Genomic DNA, 23,988 nt, shown 5'->3' on the forward strand with positions numbered 1-23,988 from the left:
TACGTCAAACAGCAGGTGTTTGTTCCCCATCTGCCAACTAACGTTAGAAACATAAGATATGCATATCTACAGGCTTTCAAGGCCTCACATCAGAGATGCTGAGAGAGTATGGGATGAAGTATCGTATCACATTCGTACTTTTGGAAGTACTTATAATAAACACTTATAACTGTGTTAAATTGAAATTTTCATCTATTATTTGTGATTTCTGATGAACAACAGGTTATACTTTGTTTTGTTTTCTTTAATAGCTCTGAAAAGTTGGGATATTCATTTATAAACATCCTGTACCTTAATCAGAGAAGCATTACAACATTACGTATTCTATATCCAAAGAAAAGAACATTTTTAGTAATTATTTTTAAATAAGCGCTTCTTATTATCTCTCTTATATGCCATGAATATGAATCAATTAATTGTGAAAATATATACTAAAAAATATTTGTGCTTAATAAATTCTTCATAAATATATTTAACCCGTTCATTGCCATGACTCGCGCCTCTTATTCGGACCATATATTTAATTAGCTGACCACTTTTTTATTATTTAACTGTAGTAGAAAAAGCGTTTCCTAATTGGATAGTAGGTGCATCAGAGCCAAATCATGCGATAACCAACGTGTAAACTAAATGTTTTTGCACATCATCCATAAATGCTTCATTGATCTATTTTATTCTCAAAACCAATTAAGGTCAGGAGGAATATGTTCGCAACTTTCTATTCACTAAGATGTGCATTTTCGCACAATTATATAAAAATGAGATCATCGATACCGTAATTCTGTAAATCATGCATTTCTACCAATTTTCACCAATTCGAAGTTAAAAAGGATACAAAATAATGATGCACATCTAAAATTAGCATTTAATGCATTCTCAGTAATATATATATATATATATATTATCTGCGATTATATATAGAAATTTCTCAATCATTTTTAAAATAGTGTTACTGTATCCATAAATGCTTCATGGCCTGTTTTAATCTCGGAAGCAGTGCAGTAAAAAATCATGACAAAAACTTGAAGCAAATAGCTTATGATTAAATTTTTAAAATAAAATAATGGTAAGACATTCCTTTTTAGCACAATTATGTAAAAACGATGAGGCCATCGAGAAACTTTTTCTAAGAATCATGCTTGTCAATCAATTTTTAAAACTACCAAGTCAAAAGACTACGAAAAAATGATGCACTGCTGAAAAAGGTACCCGATACATTCTCAGTAAAAAATGTTATCTGCGACGATGTATAGAAATTCCCCGATCACTTTTAAAATTGTGTTACTCTCGAGCTTTACGCACGTTCAGTCAAAAAGGATGACGAGAAAAAGGAGAGTTGGAAACAAGATGGTGATTCGATTTTACCTTACGGTAAACGCATTTAGTGTGAAGGGAAATTCGTAAGCAATGGCTGAGAGAATTTCGTTGCAAGAACTTGTGGTTGTGGGAAACCTTTATAGGAAAATTCTTGCAATGCTACAGGAGAAAAAGGTAAAAAGAATGTATTCTATACATCGCTTCCAAAGAATGCGGTTTTCTTAAAGAAGAATAACCCTGCCCAAAATAAAAAGCAGGAAAGAAAGGCCATTAATAAATATTTAATGAAGTAATTTTTACTTATTTTTACGGAACTTGTTCCATATTTATAAAGATGGAATTTTGTAATCGATTTATATTTCGCTTCCTGGTAAGCAAGAGCTTTCAAATTTTGTGCATTCTTTATTATAATGATATTTCTAAAGCTTTGCTTTCTGTTAATTAAATAATTCAACTATATTTTCAAACAAACTAGTGTTGACTAACAGCTCTCTTATAGTGAGTTTGAGAAAAAGTTATAACAAGATCCTCATTATGTATAATAATAAATTATAAATTAAAGATTAATATCTGTTACTGAACCAATAAAAATATATATTTAAAAAAAATTATAGAATTATTTTTTTAAATGAAATTTTATTTTACCGAATTTAATCTTATGTAAAAACATAAACTTTTCACAAAGGTGAATTTGATTAGTGAAGCAATTAACAGAATTTTAAAAACAATTATTTGTTTGACCTTGTACATGTATTGGTTACAATTTCTGAGCACTTCAATATATAAGTATAATGAGAAAGAGGCAATTACATCTTCCCCAAGATTTTATTATTTGGTTCTTTTAAAATTTGCTTTTTCAATATCATAATCTTCTACGTACAAAAAAATTGACAAGCAACCTTTTAAAATAAAAGTTAAAATATTCATTGCAAAAATTTAAATTATTCATGGAGCTCTTCAAACCAATTTAAAAGTATAGTAGAAATAAGTTTTCTTGCTACAGAAGTATGTAGATAATGATAAGTATGTACTCGTAGATAAGTATGTATTGGAATAAGTAAACAAAAATAAATAATGACATCTATAACCAAGAAAGAAAGAAATCAAAGAATAGAGTCTATGAGTTTATTGTTAGCTCATGATTAACTCACACTTCATCGGATTCACAAGTCAATGGAGGTTGAAATAAAAATCACAGATTTGTGAAGCCTTGGAAAGTATTCTTCAAGGCAAGTTCTCTAAGGATTCTGCTTGGGCTAAAGATCTTTAGAGGAGAGAGAAGATTTAGGGATTCATAGGAATAAAGGAATCTGTCGGGTTTGGTTTGCTGGAAAAGATTTCTATTGTCGTGGATGAATCGATTTATATTGTACTTATTCTGCCTGTTTGATGTAACCTTTTTCATCTATTCTGGCAAGATACAGATATACGACTTCCTCACATACCAAAACATAATGAATTTGCATTCAAAGGTGATAGTGGGCGGCTAATCCTATTTCACCAAAGCTACGTTAACATTTGTTTTCATTGAATCGGAACTTTAAAAAAATAGATAGTGAAAAACCTATAATCTATAAAGAATATAAGAGTTCTGATACAGAATATGGATAGCTATTTAGGCACAATTTAGAAAATCTTTCTTACTATATAAATGGTCTTTTTAGAATAGAAGCTGCTAAGATATTGCTTTTGTTGTTACATTAATGAATATGGTGCATTTAGAGAACTGTATTATTGTATAGCTTATAATTTTTTAAAAGGGTAAAATATTCTATTTGGAATGATGTTCTTTTTCTTTTTTTTTCTTTTTCTAAATTTTGCTACATCTTTTGTTGAAATTGATTCTTCTCTTCCTCACTTTGACATTTTGCACTCGTCAGTAAATATTCTAACTTCATTTGTTGTTATTTTTTTCTGCTATCCTGTAACGAGGTTTAATCGAAGTATAAGATTGCTCTTACTATTTCATGGATCAGCCAGCTGTATTTCTTCCTATTCTTTGGTTTCGATATTCATAAAATTTTTGCATAGTTGTGTAGTCATTTATATTGTCTAATTATTCTCGTTTCATTTTGTAACTGAAGAAAAGGCCAGGAATTGATTAGAATGTTGCTACTCCTGCTGTTGAATTCCGGTATGTTCCTGAAATTGAAAAAATAAATCTCATCTACATTCAAGATGGCAAAATAATTATATTTATATACCAAGCTACGTCTTCTTAAAACACCATTCTTTTAATGATGATTTTACAGAAGATTTTTTCACGCGTTTTAACGATTGACTTTTATATCCAAATTTGAGACTCAATAGGTTGAAAAGTGATGTAAATATTGAACTAGAAGAGATAGGATGTTTTCTCTAACTTTTTACTCTTGTTAACTGATTGATGTATCCCTCAATTTATGTGTTAGTTAACAAAACAGATTTTTCTAGTTAATTGTTTAATAATTGCAACGATACACTGACAGAATAATTGAAAATAACTAGCAATGTAAAATTATTTAATCTAGAATTTTTAAATAAATGATCAATATAATTAAAATTGTTCCATTCACTATTTCATAAAATATGAAGATTTCATTCTTATTCCAAACAGAATCTAGAACTCCATTAAATAATTTGCTCCAAAATGACTTAAGTCTTTTAACTCATAATATTAAGGTTATGCTTTTATATTTCATATAGTAGAGTTACTGTTATCTTGTCTCAAATACAAAATAAATATATATTCTTCTTAAGAATAAGTGAACCTTAACAATAAAAAATGTGCAGAATAAAATTAAGAGGCAAGAAAATGTCACTATTATATATGAAATAAGAATCGTGAAACATGAATCCTTATTTGCCATTAACTAAATAAGTCATTTAAATTTTCACTTAAAAAGAAGGCAAACTCAATTAAAATGACCCTTTCTACAGATTATTATTTTAATTTCGACAGATCTAGGAGCTATTGGAAAAACCCACTATGATAAGCGAAGATAAGATATTTAAAATGTAGGTTAAATTATTTTTATTAAAACACTAAATAAATTAGCAATATAGAGTGTTCATACAACCTCATTATTGATTTTAAAAAATGTATCTAAAAAAAGATGAGAATAGGATCAAACAATCATCCTTTTCTTTTTTCCCTACTGAAAATGACATAAACCATCATTCTCACTAAAAATATGTATAATTATCCAGTTATTATACTACCATTAGACATGCCTTTTATTAGATCCACTAAAAATTCAGTTTTATCTTTCTTTAAGTGTTGGATCTTTCATTTCACCCATTCCAATTCGGTCATTTCTATCATACATAGTATTTTCAATTTCAAATTGTCGAACTGAATTTTCATTTTGTATCCAAATCACGTAAGACTCCAGCGTGTTTATAACTTCTGAAAGTTGTGAAAGACGTGAGATATATTTTAGTGACATCTTCTGTTTGCAAATTATTTTTCGTTCAATTTTTTAATAATATATGGCTTCAACGCATCACACCGCAGTCGGTTTTCCTCATTTTCTGCACATTATTTTCATGAAATAAAATATAAAGTCAATGAAATCGCTTTTTTATTCATTAATGTAGCAATTTCAATGTTCATCTTTGATGTGTAGCACATTCTCTTATCACTATATTTAACAGTCAGTAAAATTAAGCCTACAGCTTTACATTAATCAGTTATGGTGAGAAAATGTTAAACAGAGTCTCACATTCTTTTTCTACAGTATCCATTTCAACAATCATTTCTTCATCAAATGACAATGGGCGCAAGAAAAATTCCACTTTTATTAATGATTCGATCATGTTGAAATCGATATTTCCTTTTCTTATGTGTCTTATTAACGTTTATTCCACATAGAACGTATTTTATGGAAATAATAAGCATTTTTATTGATATATATCTGACTTTATGGTTCTAGAGAAAAGAAATTCATTCGGCATCTGACTTAAGTTATTGATAGATTTATTCACTTTCTCGTCTTTCAAGTGTCTTTAAATAACTTTTCTTGTAATGCTTGATAATATTTAATTTATTAATTTAATAACTAATGAAAATAATTATCATATATGATAATTATTATATGATAAATATTTTTTAAACTGTATGAGAGTTTGTGGTATTAAGTACTTTAAATTTAGTATATATGTATGAATGAATACAACCGGTGTTACTAGAGTGGAAATTATTTTCAAGATTTTATTAATGAATAATTAACGATTTAATTAATTGTCTCAGAGTCTTCATCAAGACTCATCATTTACGTAAACTTGAAATGTTTATAACAAAACAAAAATTTTAAACAAAGTTATCAGTATCAAGTCAGTTATTGAAAGTTATAGGGTGTAAATGTCATATTTTACATGTCTCGTGATGCAAATATCAATAAATGTTTTCATGATATTGTTAATTTTTGAAGCCTCATGTAATTTTAATTAAATATCGTGAATGCCAATTTAAATATGTATTTATAGTAAGAAAGAGGGAGGTACTCATTTCAAACAGCTAATTTAAATCTCCGTCTATCTATAAAAATAAATAATCAAATTTTGAATCATTTTTTAAATAATAAGAAAACACAAAATAATTAAGTTGGATAGAAATTTTTCAGTATCAAGATAAAAGAAATGTATATTTTGTCTATTTTGAATTCAGTTTATTGAACAAATATACACCGTCATATTGTTTCACTGTACAATACTATTCATCAGCATCGGAAATATTGTTTTTAATTAATGAAGAAAAAATTAATTAATTTTCACGAAACTCTTCTTTGTATTTCATAATACTTGTGAGCTGTAAACTTTGAAGGAAATCTACTTTTTATAGCTTACAAGTAATTTAAATCATTCACTTTTATTAATGTAGATTTTTTTTTATCAAGATGACTGTTAGAGTTTCTTGTTTCAAAATTCAAGATATTTCTACTGAATTGAGAGGTTTGAAATATTTTTAATTTCCTTTATTCAAACATCGTAGTCGAGAAGAATCATATATTCCACAATTACGCAATGAAATGCTCATTATATATTTAGAATTTTATAATGTTTTACGAATTGGAAGGCCATAAAATATTAATTGTCTCTTAATAAATTTACATACTTTTCTGAATAATAATTCTGTATAATGTAATTTAGTCCAATTTTATTTGAACGATTTGGAATGACTTTAAACTGTTCAGGACCATGATCACGAATCACTCGATCCTCCCTTCACGATCCACGTTATCATATATAAGACAAGCCTTTCCCACTCCAGGAGCCCACGATCGCGTATTCGCGATTTAAATTTGGAACGTTTTATTTAAATTTTTAAATGGCACTAGATGGCGGCTGAAGTCATATACGATAGTTAAAGTTGTTATAATTTTGGAGCATATCTTATAGAGTGTTGACCTTCAATATACGATATCAGTTCTGAGCTTCTTCTTCTTTTTTTTTTTTTACTTGATCCGGGGTATTTAAACATGTAGGCATTTGCACGTGCTCAACTCTTACGAGAGGATTGGGTATTTAAAGAGCCATGATTTATTTTGCTCTGGGGTTTTGTTTATATTTTGATTGAGTGGGGAAAGAATGGAATCTTATTGGTTTATGTAGGAGGAATATATTTGTCGTTTGCAGTCTCGGGATCGCGACATATTTTGCATGTTTTTAATCAGTTATATTTTATCTTCCGATTGCGAAAGAGTTAAACACTTAACAGTCTAATTGTATGGTATTTGACCTTCATATGCGGGTATGCATTGATTTCTGTTCTGCATTTCTAGATTTGATAGGTTTATTGGTATAAACAAACAAGTCTATAAAAGTGCACATGTAATTTAAAGGGACTCAGGCGTTCTTGTTGATTACTTTGAATTTTTTCGTAAGGAGAATATGGGATAGTGCGCTCAGATGACTATTGCTGAGGGTGAGAGTAAAATATTATCGAATTTTTATATTTATAACTTTTTTTCATGTATATAATATTTTTTCCGTGGGTGTAGTTAAAATTTGAGTGTTTTACTTATTTCATTCATTTTTATTAATGTTATAGTCTTTATATTAATGCATATTAAGTAGTTATATAAAAATCGAAGTCATTATATTAAAATGAAGATTTTATATAAATTTTTTCGTAAAATTAGATTTAACTGCGAAAACTGCTCGGACCTGTGGTGAGGCTCCACTTCGGAGCGATGGGTCCTGTGAGAGCTCTTTGTTCTCCACTCGCCGGTCCTGAAGGGGTTAATGACATCTCTTCTAATGTTAATAAATTAATATTAGATTACCATCTGGCTTTTAATTATAATTAAATTTATCAACATAAATTTATATAATTATTAATTATTTTGTAAGTAAATTAATTAATTTTAGACATTTATATAACATAAACTTAAAAAAGGTAAAATTTGATATTATCAGTTAATCAACAAAATAATTCTTATCTCGGGAAATTTCAGTATTTATTCCTTGGCTCGTGTTTCAGTTCTGACTGAGGCGTCACATTTCATATTACTGGTGTTGCACACATATTTGTCATAATATTTTATGAATATCATAATTTTGACGATAAAACATTTTTATGGATCTTTAATTGATCTAAATTACGTTCCAGTTCACTTCTTGAATTGGTAGAAATTTACGTTATTATTTCAAATAGATTGATTCAACTAGTTCAAATTTCATAAGCATTTGTAAAAATTTTATATTTACGCACAATTTTAGTTTTATAAAAACATTAATATTGAACAAATTCATAAAGATATGAACTGTAACAAAATCATGTATATTATTGTGTCACGTATTAATATGATTTTCAAATTTTATCCTACCAAAGACTAACATTGAAAAAATAGCTAAACATGTGAACTATAACGTAAATATGAGGAAACGATTCTTTCAGACCTTCAACTCAATATCCTACCAACAAAAATAGCCGTGAATAAAATGCATCTTCAAACCGCACTTAATACTCAAGCCCACCTACCACCATCTGGACACCCCTCTCATTGCTTTTACCTATCCCCTAAAAGATGAATACCTTTTTAGTTAGTCCCCTAGCTCACCTTCCTTTCAAGCCATCAATTTATATTTTCGCAAGAAAAAAAAATATACCGATGGACAGCAACAGAAGTCTGCAATTTCAGACTGGGGAAACTACTGCTTTTTTCGGGCGATTTAAAGTTTTTCTAAGTAGAAATCGCATTGTAAAATTTGATATATGGTTCGAATCCTGGAGTAAAGTGCGCTTCATCCGTCTCTTCCCCGGCCTTTTTGGGAGTGTACAAAAATTCATGATTTATGTATCCATGCGCAATTTCCTCAATGGTTTCTTTTGGGGGGATTTTGTTTATTTTATTCCTCACAGTGCATAAGACTTTCCAAAAGATAACAGATTAGAGTATGAAGGTTATGAATATCGTGTTTCAATAGAAGGTGACGTTTTTATTCTCACTTTCTCTGCACGCCATTAAGCTTTACCGATATCGATCTGTGGTAAGTGGATTGATACTTCACTCTTTCATACGGAAAAGTGGGAAACTGTTTAAAAGAGCATTTCATTAATAACGGCTTTACGTGAAAGATACAGAGCAATAAGGGAATATTTCTCTTGAAATCTTTTGTAAATGGCACTGTGTGCGTGTTCGTCGATTTTTAGTTGAGAATTCCATTTAGAAACAGATGGTTTCGGCAATTCAAAAATTTCAAAATATATTTACTTGGTGTTTTCAAAGTATACTATTCTCAGCATTTGAGTGGGTTGTTTAACGTTACTGGTGCATAAATATGTATCCAAATCTGCCTTTTAGGATGTTAAACAAACTTAATAAATTCCTAGTTACAGTAAAAGTTACATACTTTTGTTTATGTGTTACCATAGTTTTAAAAGTTATTTCTGAACTAGGAAAAGCTATAAACAGAGTTTCGAGAAAGCTGATGCCCCTGATAATATATACTTATTTGTCACAGACATAGTTAGAATTAAGATAAGCTCTAAATTATGAACTTAAAAATTATTTCTAGACTAGTACAATTGATATTCTGAATAAGATGATATCAATGATAATTATTTACTAAAGATATAATCAGAATTCAGATCAACTCCTGAAATGATCTAAACAATTAATAGAGTTTATATTTTAAATTTTAAGTCACATCTTAGGTTATAAAATTATACTGAGAATACTTATACTAAAAAGTTTGCAAAAAGGCATTGTTTAGTTGAAAATATTCCTTAACCATTGCTTACTTGTTGAAAACATAAGGAAAGTCAGAAACGAACGTGTAGAAGGGTTGAAATTGTATACATTATTTAAATATGTTATTTCTTCGGCTGTCAGTTCTATTTAATATTACTTTATATGGCCTCTTCCGAATCTATTGCACTTTGTGTAAAACTGAAATATTAAGGTGTACGTACAAACTTAAAAATTCGAAAATCGTTCAAAATATCGATTTTTTTTTTTTTTTTTTTTTTATTGCTTCAAAATGTTCCCTGATTCTTTAGCTTCCAAACAATACCAAGATGTTGTCAATATTCGGAATATTTCCCGAGTTATAATTATTTTTCTTGAGGTACTTTCGCTAAAAACTCTAGTTTCGGTGTTTTTTAAACTCATTTTATGAAGAATGGTATTTTTCCACTGTGTTGTTTCATTCAAACAATCATAACTCAACAAAAAATTAACCAAATACAATTATTTATATATCAAAATAATTGTATGAAACAGTGGATGTGTTGTGCCTCAATCAAAGTTATATTTATAGAAATAAATTTTTAATAGCTATTTAAAAGTTAAAATTACAGAAAAATCTCGCTTTTTCTATTCATTGTTGATGAAAAAATTGTTAAAAAAACTATATATTTTTATAACTTGATTGAGGCAGACAACATAAAGACTAATATTAGGCATAATTTCCAACTAGAATTGTGTGTCTGTACAAATTTGAATTTAAGATATCATGTTTAAAAAAATATGCTAATTAGGTCACTAAATATTATTTAATTAATTAATAATTAGTGTAATATGGTTTTTCCTCACTGAAATGAGTTTAAACATATATTAATGACCTAATGTAAAAAAACTGAATTCTTAAAGTTAAATTTTTTTTTTAAATCTTCTAGTGTGTACGTACACCTTAATCACATCTTTAGTCTGACAGCATTTAAACATTAATTTCTAGCTATATTAAAATTTTATGTTGTAAGTTTTATTTATAAATGTTTTTCTAAATAGTATATAAAATTGTAGTGAATGTCTATATTCCCTTGATGTCTTTCGGTATTTGAGTATTCTTTCTAAAAACAAATATCATTTCATCTTCGAATTTTTGAAAGAATAACATAAATATAAAAAGCATAGAATTTGGAACATTCAGAAGATGAAATCTAACCAAGAATTTAGAAATGTTTCTTGCCATTATTGGTAAGAGAAGAAGCAAACTTCTCTCCATCCATATTTGCAAACTTCCATTATCTTTGATGAAATATTCTTTTGTCGCCATCTGCTGTTCTCTTAACCAAAGAGTTTGGAGGGGGAACAAAGAGTATTGTTTCTTACTTCTTTCTTTATATGAAATGAGCCTAAAGGTTCGTAATCCAGTGTTTACTTTAGTGCCATTTTTTTTTACATGGTGGTAATTATACACACTGATGCCTAACCAAAAAATTTTAAAAAGCAATGAGGTAGTGAAAAAATCTTATCAATATATATCAGTTCCTGTAGAATAAGTGCCTAGAATGATTCCCATCTTCTTTTATATTCTGAATTTTTAATAGTATTATAAATAATATTTTTCTATAAAGGGCTACAATAAGGAATTTGAAGCAATAAAATAATAAAACTAACCTATAATGTAATAAAGAATAAATATTTCGACAGGTTATGATTGATAAAATTAATCGGCTAAGTTGTTGGTTTGCAGTTAAAGGGAACTTCAAGTGTAATAATTAATCCATTTTGAAATTAAAAAAAGGCTTTCTTAAATTAAAAATACAATAAATTATATTTAAATTACCTGATTCACCTGCTAAATGCATGTCATTTGTGAATACAACTTTTATGTAAAAAGCTTTTTAATCAATCAATTTTCTCTGCTTGTAATATTATTTCTTCATTCGTCTAGAGTATATTTATCGAAATTAAAATGCAAAAAAATCAATACAAGTAAATGGTATATGAGTTATTAAAACTGAAGTTAAGGTCAAAATATTAAAGAAAATACAATGCAAATGTTTAATGAACGACATCATATGTGAAATAAAACCTCCAGTAAGATTAATAAGTTTTCTAACAATATATATTTAATTTTTATTGTAAATTAGAAAAAAATATTGCACAGTTTTATTTTCAAAAAAGTTATTTTAATAAAATCAAGTCGATAAAAGTTTATTGGAAGATGCGAATGACATAAATATTATAATTTGAATTTTTAAGATTATTGTATTTTAATGCATAAATGCATCGGAAGTACTCTAATGATTTCGATGATACTAGAATTAGGTTTGTGTTACATCCAAATTATTTATTTTAATGCAAAGGCAAACTAGTTTTTGTAAAAGTATAAAATATTTTCACCATTTCATCTTGAGGTATTTTAAATCATAAGAATCTAGCACATTTTTCTATTTAGGGGTCTCTGTAAAATGTTTTACATGCAAATGGGATCGTAAATGAAGAAATTTACGATGGAAATATGGAGGCATGATGACTTCCAACCCCTACTACATATGAAATTATATGGCTCCTTGGAGAGAAAAAAATTCATTCTGCTAGCTATGCTATTGATAGATATTGAGCCTTTTGAATACAAGGTAGGATTTCTGAAAAAATCTGCCATCTCGAGTTCAGTAGACAACTTCACAAACAGTTACGTCATATTGACTCTAGTTATCAGTCATATTGAACAAGAAAAAGTTAATCACTCCAACGGTCATTTGCAGAATTCTTATTGACAAATGGGCTTAAAAGATAAATAAATTGAAAGAAATAGCATTTAACAAATGGGTGAAGAGTTACTGTTTGACAATGTCAGACTATACATTAATGTAGGTAAAGATTTATTAGAATATATATAAAAATATTTTTAAAAATAGAAACTGCTGATGCTTTGAATATAGACTAGAAGTCAAACGGACCTCATGTTTCTTATTGGAATGTTAAAGCAGTCACATTGTTATTCCAGGTATAAGGACCCTTGTTTCATATCATTGATTTTTAAAACTATGGGTTATGGAAATTTTGTTAACATTCGCTTTTGTCAAATTTGAGAAAAAAGTATGCAGAATCAGTTAAGAAACTCAAGTAAATCTCAAAGAGAATTTCCATATGGATTGGAATTTTTCTTCTTTTTTATTTAGTTAATCATTTCCCTTTTTTGCTATGCTTTCTGTTATACATTATAAATTTACAATGTATTAGCTGTCGTCATCCGAGAAAGCTCCAAAATGTGAGAAAGTCTTTCTTTAAATTGATATTTAGTGTAGAGGTGACCTGATGTCAAAATTATTTACATGCAAACAAGTCTTCAAATGAAATTTTAGTGAAACTAAAATGAGCAGGAAAGCTGAACATTAATTTGTTATTTAAGAAGAAAATTAATTTAAATTGTTACTTTGAATATTCGTTGTTCAAAACAATAAAATTACTTGCACCCAAAATTGTTTTAATTAATTTGCCCTTATCAGTATTTATTACATGACAATTACGCGATCCCAATTTTATTTTACGTGACACTTTTTAGATTATGATTCATGGTTTCATAGTTTAAGATTCCTTGAACGCAAAGGAATACTTACTATTTCTTGTCAAATTTCTTCGTAATAACTTGAATCTTAATATCTTGTTAAATTAATAACTTGAACTCTCCTCTAATAAAAATCGACGAAGGTGAATTTTATTTATTCTAATGCAAAATTTCCTCAATAATGGTTTCTTGTTGCCCCATTAGTAACCGAAAACTATTTTTCGCGTGGTTTCTTTCATTAAATCTTCTTATTCACAGTTAACTTCAACCTACTCAGACGAATGATTTTATTCTCTCCTACCTAATCCTGATTTGCAATTTAAATTCTTGCACTTTTCGCGAATTAAACTGTCTGAGAATTAAGTTTCCGCTAGTCGCCTTTTTGCATTGAATTCCATTTGAAACTCTTTTGTTGGAGTTGCACTTTTTCTGGAATATGTAATAAATCGACCCCAGCAACCTTACTCCCTTTTCTGAAATTCTAAAGACTCCCTTTTAATAATATTTTTGTATAAATGTTTCAAATGCCAAACAAAAAGGAATAAAATGTTCTGACTTTTCAAAGAATTCATTGCTGTCGAACCTTAAGTAACTGCGCTTGTGTAAGAAAAGACCCTTTGATTTCACGGAACAGTTTAATCACTTTTACCACAAGTTTTATATATGTTCATGCGAAAATTTTAGAATGTAGCATAATCCTTCGAGTAAATAATAATTTAATAGTCGGCTATAAATATCACGCCGCGGAAGAGATAAGTTAAGAGCATGTTTAATTTTGAGAAAAGAAAAATTAATGATAAACTAAAATGCTGAAGAAATTACTCAAGTAAAAAAAAAAATTCAAATAACCAAAAATCATAGAATAGTCGAATAGCTGAAGTTCTCTTGCCGCATGAGGCATTTTATTATTCAATACTGCCTTTAACCTGTTAACTGCGTATGACGAAATATTTCATTGCAAAACGAATTGAATATAAATTAATTACCCGGTTAACAGGTTGAAATAAACGTTGATCAGGCGTTTCTAATTTCGTTATTGTAAAACTCAGTTAACCAGAATACAAATTTAGTGAGGTAATATTTTGATGACACTGCTGCTGCTTATCTATGTTTGATTACAATTCAGTGCCATTATGAATTATAATAAACATACATACGAGGAAAACTGTATCATTTCGACAAAAGGGCAAACTTTTCTGCTTTAAAAAAAGTATTATCATTTAACGGTGACTTAGATTATTTATGACTAATCATAAACTAAACGTTTATAGTTAGTCATGAATTATTGAAAACTGTTGTATTTCTGCATTGCCGTGATTGTGTTAGAAACAAACATACCGAAAAACATAATTTCAAAAATATTTTTCTTGTACGCAAGAAATCTTAAACCTTGAATATTTATCAAAATATGGAGGTCAAATTATTTCATGGTTACAGTTCTCCCTCTTTGCACGTTTCATATACAAGACAATAAAAATGTCATTGAATAGATGAAATTGAAATAATATCACATATTTACAGATTTATATAAATTTAATTATTTCCACAAATGTATCTCACAAAATAAAACACAAATAAATATTCAAGATAAAATTCAAAAAACACGAAGAAAAGTACATGCTTAGTAATTAGAAGATGCGTCACATTTTTGAATATTCGTACAATAAATTGAAACTCATTTAAAATGTAGGCTCATTTTAAAACAAACAAAGAGTAAAGGAAGATCAGAACGCAAAATGAATTATGATTAAAACTGTTGCGGAACGCCGTCAATTTATCATGTGCTTTGTTTCCCAGCTCCAGCGGAAATCCTTTCAAATGAAAACAGAAAAGAGGAAATTCGATTAATATATGTGATGAATTGGAGCGAAATTATATGGTAATATTTAAATTGGGATTTCTGAGTTTGAACTGGAAAAGAGAATCTAAGAACAAAAAAATTATATTCATTCCTTGTGCAAATTTGTTTTCTTAATGATAATAAAAGTAAATTGGATTATTTATTCAATTTGAAAAGTAATAATTTTTACTACATAAGCGTAGTAAGTATAATGCTGTTTAAAACGTTATAAATTTTACTGTATACTCTTATAGAAAGATAAAATTTGAAACTTAAAATATTTAAACGTAAAATATTCTTTTACAATGAAACGTTAATATAGAGATCAACAAAATAATACTGCTTAACCCATAACAGTATTGCCCATAGTTCGTGCATTGAATTATTGTAAGTTTGAACTTATAATCTAAAATTAAATAATTCACAAATGTTATAATTTGATACAATAGTTACGGGTATTCCACAAACATTTCAAGTTTCTGCATACATTTACTTGAATCAGTGGCAAAACATTTCCAGAATAGAATTCTCAAATAATTAGATATGCAAAAAATAACATGTGTAAGGGGTTAAAAAAATTAGATCAGTGGCATTTCAGAAACAAATACGTAGCTGTATATTTTGAGTGCTTTGATTTCGAATCTCGACGTGATTATTATTATTGGAAAAAAATTCCTCTTGTTCTGTTGCTGTAAAGTCTAATTTAGTTTAGTTAATTTCATATTCCTTTTTTCACTACATATGAGAACGACACCTAAATCAGCATTTCCTCCTCCCATTCTGAGGTGTTGCCCTCGTCATCTGACCTCGGCTCAAAATTACGAGGTCCGTCCCAAAATAGCCCTAGTGTTGCTTAGGGACGTTAATATAACTAAACTAAACCTTCTCCCTTTCTTTCTGCTAAACTACATCAGCGGAAGAACGTCTGCGGATTTAACGTACACCAGAATCGTGTACATCGAGCATCTTTGGCGGAATAAGGTCTCAATCCTGTGATCCTCTGGGACAACTAGACTCTGCTACGAAATTGCCACGCATTTATTGAATATAAAAGCGGTATCTGTGTTTCGATGTCAAATTTAATCCCTGGACCGCCATGTGTGTGCTTCATGCGCTAATTATTCCTTCACAAATTTATAAAATAAAATTAATTTCTTAAAACGCAATTGTGCTATACGAATAATTCACCAATACTTCGAGTACTCTGTGGATTTTTAGTTGGATTAGTAGAATAACCCACTGCAGAAACGGAAAGTGTCATCTAATTACGTAGTAGAGAAAACAACTTACATGAAGGGTTAAAATCAAGAAATTCTACACCAATAATTCTTTGCGCAGTTTCAGTTGTTTATGATGCAGTCAAAAATTCAGTAAAAAGGCATATCCTATGTAAAGTACGTTAAAAAAAAAAAATTTTTTTTTTTTCGTTTTATTGTTTCGATATCTTCAAGGTAAAGTGACAACATTTTAATTATATACGATTCGACTTAACTGTACTAAATCAAATAATTACATCTCCTATATACTTGAATGATTTGTCCGCTAGAATTTTTAACTTCTGCTGTATTTTTTTTTAATTTCTTTAAACCGTAAATAGTATTATTGATGAATTATTACCTTTAAAATTTAAAAATTTATGAAAATTCATAAATTAAACTCATTTAGGATATTAAATCATAGGGGGTTTTTTTGCGAAAATGAATTATTTTCATTTCGTCGTGACTGGTCGGACGCTTTCAGTCTTAACTATTGATGTCAATACATATGAAATTTCAAAAAAAAAAGTAATGAACTGATGCTGAGAAACACTGAAAATGTTTGCTTTTGGGTGAAATTTTTAAAAACCTGTTATAAACAGTCAAAAACTTGTTTATTTGGCATTTTTTTGTTACGCCTACTTAAAAAGAGTTATTTGCATTTAATAATTATATTTAGTTTTTAAACAAAAATTTTGTTTGTCAAAGACCAAATACTATCAGTAAAAGAAAAACTGACTTTTCATTTCTTTCACTTTATACTTTATTATACAATTATATTTAAATTATTTATCTCGTATTTCTAAAGAGGGAATTTTACAATCACTCTTCACTAAATTTCTGGTGTGCCAGTTTTCAATTTTTTTCTCTGTCACTATACTCAGTTTTAAAATTTTCAGAAATTAAATATCAATTAATAAGTTTATTCAGTTAATATATATTCCGTACGATTGTTGCAACCTAATGAGGAATTTGAGAAAAAGTTGATTTCACATTTTAAAAATGTTAAATCCAAATTCATTACATTAATTATTAATTAATAATTCGAATAAAAATTCTACGTTATAAAACGTTGTTAGGATTTATTCATGCTACTATTTTTAAGAATCTTACTCTAAATAAGATTTTTTAATATCAGCTTGTTCGTAACACATTTAACAGAAATGAAATCGTGATTAATTTGATCTGAGTTAAATATGCATGAGTAACGTATTCTCAAAAGCATGGTTAAGTAATCGAATAACGCTTTCCTCGTAGAGCAATTACTGAGGGGTACATCGATGTTGTTAAGTGTTTAGATGGCCAACAGAGAGTCTTAAAGATATATTTGATTAAGTAATGGCCGAGGTCTGACTTTAAGATGTAATTTGGAGTTGAATGTCTTTATCAAATATCAAGCGCATAAAGGCTGGAATCACAACTGTTTGGGTCTGTAACCAGATCTTCCTTAATTTATTACGCATTTAATAACCATAGTAAAGGAGATTGCGTTTTAAATGCTTATTTCGACTTCCATTTGATTAATGAATTTTGATATTTTAATCACCTATTTCAAATAAATAATCGTAATCATGGTAGTTTTAATTTTATAAATTATTTTTTTCTAAAAACTGCATTTCTCAATTATGCATTGTATGTATTTTCTAGTTTAAAGCGTGCATTTCCGATATTTGCAGTGTATCAGATTATAATTTTTATTCTCTCTCAAGAATTACATTTTTATTCAAGGCAAAGTGTGTGAATTTCAAAAAAAAACACATAAAAATAATTTACTTTTTTATATAAGTGTTGTTATATTAAATTCTTTCTTATCGTTTTTATAGAAATATGTTTGTGCCAATTTATTATGTTTCAAAAGCTTTTCATACTTATTTAACGGGCATAAAGGGTTAAAACTTCAGAATAAATAATATAATTTATTAAAAACACAACTATTTACCATAGTAAATAAAATAAATTCATGATAAAGGAATGGTGGTGAAAAGAAAAGCAATAAGGACATTTTTCAAGAAATCTTTAATGTTAATCTAGTTCAATACAAAGTTTATAATGTATTATTGTGAATTCAAGACATCACAACCACATGACAAAAATATTGGTTATTGTCATTCGAAACTTTATTGCATATTGTTATAAGCTATATTGTAATGTCAGGTTTTTTTTCCGACAGTAAGATGTGTAATGGATTTCGAAATTAAATTGGAACGTAAAATTAATCATCATGTGAGTTAATCTAATTATATAAAAACTATCCATTTTTTATTTATAAACTAAAACTGTCTTATTGCCATTTGAAGCAATGATTCGCAAATTATAATCATTAGAATCAAACCATGTAATATTATAATCATACAACAAAAGTAACTGCGGATGTATGCTGACATCTAATTGTAATCAGTATTTTGTGTGTTATGTGCTATGGGTTTTAGCTACATACTTTTTTTCAACAGCAAGATGCTGACAACAAGATTGTAACAAAGCTATGCATGTGATTATTTTTTTGCAATCATTACAGGTTCACGTGCATCTCTTGAGTATCAATTGACTGCATTCTCAAATTAACAATTCAAGTATTCTTTTATCCTTATTTAAAGTATATGTCAGTCAGATTGGTATCATTAAGATTACTTACTTAAGCCGGAAAAGCATGAGGACTCCACGCTATGCGAGTGGAGTGGTGACATCCCATTACCAATCATCAGAGCGAAATTCTAGTTATCAATTTGAAAATTACAACTAATGGATTCACTCTACATCGCATTCATAAGACAAAAGTAACTGCATGTGTCAATCGGCTCTGAAATGCACTTTAAGCTGCACTGTGACATCACTGCAAGAATTGCTATGAAATCCAAAATTAAATCGACACGCAGAACTTCAAAAGTATCTCTTAAGCAGGATTTTACTTCATTCAAAAGTTAGAAATTAAAAATAATATGAAATATTCCCAAATTAAAAGTAGACTTGGTTATATCTAAAAATATTTTAATTATACATGCGTATTGTGACATCCACACATAATTACTTTTATTGAACTGATCCTATGCATTCCTTCCCCACATTTAGGAAGGGAGTGAATGGCTTAGGTATAGAAATTCCTGAATTGCTAATTCAATTTTCCACCGTGTTTTGTACTTTCTTGCTACAAGTAAGTCGACCTGTCGGGGATTTTTAAGAGGATGAATTATTTAGGGAGATGTTGGGGACGTGTGAAGGATGTTTGAGAATTTCCTCGAGAAATTTTGTAAGCAGTTCTAAGATCTTGACAAAATGTGCCTTAGCATTTTCCTAGAGATTTTAGAGAACATGCATCTACGATTGATTTTAATTACCTGCTTAGGATCCAGAAACGTATTGCATTACCGATGATTGCTAATTTTTTCATCCTGTTTCAATCAATCGATGAGAAGAGGTCTTTCATAGTAAAATAATTTAATATTTACATTCCTGTCCTTCATAGCACATTTATTTTTTCTAGATATAGAAAACTGGGATACCGATTCCCTATACTCTATAAACAAACACATTATTTTTCTGCAATTAGATACATTGCCATGAAAGCAAGTATCTTCTTTACATTTGAACTTACCTTATACATAAAGAATTTCCATCTTGAGACGATTTTCTCTCCATGATTTTTATAACCTCATTGTGACGCAGTTTATGTTTATCTTCAACAGAAGCCGGTACCTTGCCAAGCTTTCACATCCAAGTTGCCAAAAATGGGACAGCCAGATCTGGATTATACAGCTCCGGAAGTACAGAATCATTCGAAGTGTAGCCCCCTGAGTGATATGTTCTCATTGGGTCTTGTAATTTGCGCCGTCTTCAATGGAGGTCACTCCCTCATTGAAGCTAATTTGAGTTGCGCAAATTATCAGAAGCAGTTGGAGATGGTAAGTAATATCTTTTGTCTTCATTTAAATTATTCATTGCAAATTGTTTTAACTTAAGATTTATAAAATGATTCACTGAAAGTACGCCCCTTAATGGTTTCATTTAGGTTTGTGAAGAGACTTAATGCCGCAAGTTCACATTGAACATATCTTCATTGGTATCTTTCCAATAGTTTTAAAGTCCCAATATGCATATTCATCATTAAATTGACTCGATTCCATATTGGTCACACCCATTACACCAAAAAATACCTTTCATTTGGTGATTACGGACAAATATAATATGTTACTAATTTTATGTTACATTTGACAGTTAGCGAGATGCCGGAATTAAACTTTTTTAGTGTACCATCTTCAAAAATTCACGACTTGGTGAATATGAAGCACCATTGAAAATTCTTGTTGACCTTTTATTATATTGCATCATATCTGCTCTGAATATTCAACTTTCAGATTTCTTATTACATTAAATAAAATTTTCAGATTAACTTTTACTTAAATGTTTAAAATGTATATTTGGTCCAGTGTGGCAAATACGGCTTTCGTATCAATAAACCAGTCAACAACAACGTTTTTACAAACTTTTTCTTAATTTAATATTGGAATTAGCTTTTGTTTTAAAGCTGGAGACATATAGCCTTGATTATAAAAAAAACTTTAGCTAAAATTAATAATCATAGAATAGAAAAATTTAAACATATATTAAAAATCAAAAAAATATAAATGTGATTAAAATTCCAATTTTTTTTATGTATCTATTAGCGTCTCGCGTTTATAAGAATTTATTTTGGTGCCCATATTTTTATAAAAATATTTTTTACGTACGCTAATTTAAAAGACATTTTACACGTAAACATTTTTAAAGGACATTTTTACTTTATTTATTTTTCCTTTAATGCAGATTGAAAAATTGACCTTGACTGTATATGGCACTAAACTAAGTAAATTAAACTTCACTTAACATTTAGATAAACAATGTTACTCTTTGAATTACCCAAATTACAATTTTTTCATTACTTAATGACAAAACACTTCTATACTTGTAAATTTCTTTATATCCCTAATTACTTCCATTATCTAATAAAATATCAAACGACGGTCTAAGATTGCGTTTATTACTTACCGTTTATTCTATTACGTTAACCTCTAAATTTAGGAAATAATCAATGAAAGCTTTATTTAGTAAAAGAAATTTTGTAGTACTTACACTCTAATTATATTCCGTGAAGACTCTTTTTGTCCATCTTATCGGCTTGTACGAAGTTTCAACTGATTAATCATTCTATTTCCATCCATCACCACACCCTTAATAAAGCCTTCGATTGTCCTTTGTGATTTAAAACCCAAAAATATCCTTAATCAATAAGTCAGTTTGAGTTCCATTCATAATAGTCTTAAAGACGGCTAAATTTGTCAAGAATCTGGAACGTTTCAAGCATTTGTAAATAATCGCCTTCACTACAAAGGGAAGATATATTAAATAGAAGGGGAAATGATCATTTTTCATCTTATATTTTGCAGAAATTTACTTTAGAATATATGCGATCCCATTAATCAATAATAAGAAAGCATGCAGTTTCTGTTTTCCATCTAATACCCATTTATCATCTGCCTTTCTCTTTAAATCATGTTTTCCAATGGTCGATAAGAATTGTCAATTATAAAAGAAAACCTGACATGTTAAGACTGTAAAAGGTATTATAATAATAATTTTAATTGTCTAATGATTTTTAAATCTCGTGATTCGAATTATAATGTCCCGATTCGAAGCAAGTATTGAAGAGGCTGTTCCAGAATAAATTGTTTTCCAAAGGTTGATAAGAATCCTTTATTACAAAGGAATAGAAGACAAACAAAGGGTATCCAGGGTATTTAAGTTTAAAACAACATTAGACCAAAAGGCATTTTTTATATATCGGGGGGTTAGAATTGCAGTATCACAATATGATATACTATATTAAAAAAGGAAGTAGCTATAAAAACATTATTTATATTAGAAAAGAAATATATGATAAATTCTTCGGTAAATAAATATTCTTATCTGCAGCTTGAGATGGATGTAATAAGCAATCCATTGGCATTTCTCTATTCCGAGATAAATGCTGAAAAACAATTGACTTGCTTCTATGTTTAGATTTGGTTATAGCTTCAAACTTGTGAGAGCATTTATTTGTTGAGCAAATATTCAAAAATATCACTGTTTTGATAGCAAATTATTAAGGAATAAGGAGGAAAGAATTAAAACAGAATATTGATTTATGGAGGTTCATTATAATAATAATAAAAAAATCAATAATTATCATAGTTAAATGTTACCATAATTTAAATGGAATGAAATTTTGAAAAAAGAACTGTTCTACAAGGATAGTAACTACATATTTAATAATTTTTAAAATATGATAAAACAAGCAGGAATCTATGAAAATTCTTAAATTCAGTCAAAAAGCCAGACGTAGAAAGATATTCGGAAAACAAAAACTTGATATTGTGAGCCAAAAACTGATATGACTTGAATAGAATTTGAAAAAAATATATTATTCTAAGCATAAAATTTAGAATTATAATCGACTAGACCAAATTTAATCCGGTGATATTATCTTACTGAAAGCAAATCTTCTTTGAAAAGGATAAGCTCTTTTATTTTTTCGAAGTCATGAATAACTGAAATGGCATTGTGCTTTTACATCCAGGATTAAACTTGGCATTTTTATTCCTAAAAATATGAATTTCTAAAGTTTCCAGGAATATCTGAATAACAAAGTTTTTTTTTTTTTTTTTACTACCATAAATAATCCAGACTATCAAAAAAATATTGAAAAAAATTAATCTTTTTCGCATAAAAACAAAAAAATCGGTAGTATATTTATAAAATAATTTGAAATATGCTTCTAAAACATTACATGGGTAATTATTGCTTAGTATAGAAGATTACCTTAAGGAGACGGGGAACTCTATGAGGCACATTTTGCGAATTATTCACTTAGGATTACGAATTTTTTTTATGCATATATATTAAAATATAAATATGTCAAATGTCTTTTAAAAAATTATTATAACGAAGTATATTATTTTTTAAAAATTAAAAGATATATTATTTCTAAAAATTTCAAACTATTTCAGGTTTATTTTTTTATTATTTTTTTCCTTATTAAACAATATAAATTTATTTGGAACAATACTGTACAGGATTATTTAATTCCAATTAAATGTTAATTTTTTTAGAATTAATTTTATGTACTAAATTTTTATGTAAACTGAATTTTCATAAAAATTTTATATTTTTCTGAACTAAAATTCATTTTTAACTATTTACAGAAACTCGAAATATACTTATTCCTTTAAATATACTTATTCCTAACTTATTTCTTTTTAATGTTTAACTGAAATCTGTATAACAACTTTATTTAATTTCTTCAAAAACTAAGACACCTGGAACGTATCAAAATAATTAAATCTAATTACAATATCATTTTGAAAAAAGTCAATAAAAAAATACTCTTTCTTTCTCTAGTATTTTTAAATATTCATTTTATTGAGCAATATATTTTATAACATAGTTTTAGTTAAATATAAACATATGTTTTGATGATGAAACGATAAAATAAAATTTCGTGATTTCATCCATTTTTTCTTATTTCTAATTCCTCTGTCCACTTTTAAGAGAAATGTGTGCTTTGCCTTTTATAACTTCAAAGCCATGAAAAAGCATTACTTTGTTTTGGAGACTAATTTCCAATATCATGTTATGAATGGAAAATATACCAGCATATTTCTATATTTCAATCGTTGGAATCACGGTGTAACTTTTTATCACCAGTGGGAATTGTTTCCTTGAAAATTTATTGCATACCCCCTAATAAAAGTGTTAAACCTTCAACTTTTACCACCCCGCATAAAGATTGTAAACTTTGAACAAGTAAGTGAATGCCACGTGTGCTCAGATTTTTATTTTAAG

The 23,988-nt window shown here is 28.3% G+C and overlaps 1 protein-coding gene across 4 annotated transcripts in view; it reads left to right on the plus strand.

Annotated features, from left to right (window-relative positions):
* LOC129960797 (SCY1-like protein 2) overlaps positions 1-23,988 on the plus strand; it is a 334,172-nt gene that overhangs the window by 224,448 nt on the left and 85,736 nt on the right. For all 4 annotated transcript variants that reach the window (XM_056074446.1, XM_056074447.1, XM_056074448.1 and 1 more), the window contains one exon: positions 19,818-20,033. In XM_056074446.1, coding sequence (XP_055930421.1) covers positions 19,818-20,033 — 216 coding nt within the window. The remainder of the gene's footprint in view (positions 1-19,817; positions 20,034-23,988) is intronic.

This window comes from Argiope bruennichi, chromosome X2 (genome assembly GCF_947563725.1).
Source record: "Argiope bruennichi chromosome X2, qqArgBrue1.1, whole genome shotgun sequence".
NCBI lineage: Eukaryota > Metazoa > Arthropoda > Arachnida > Araneae > Araneidae > Argiope > Argiope bruennichi.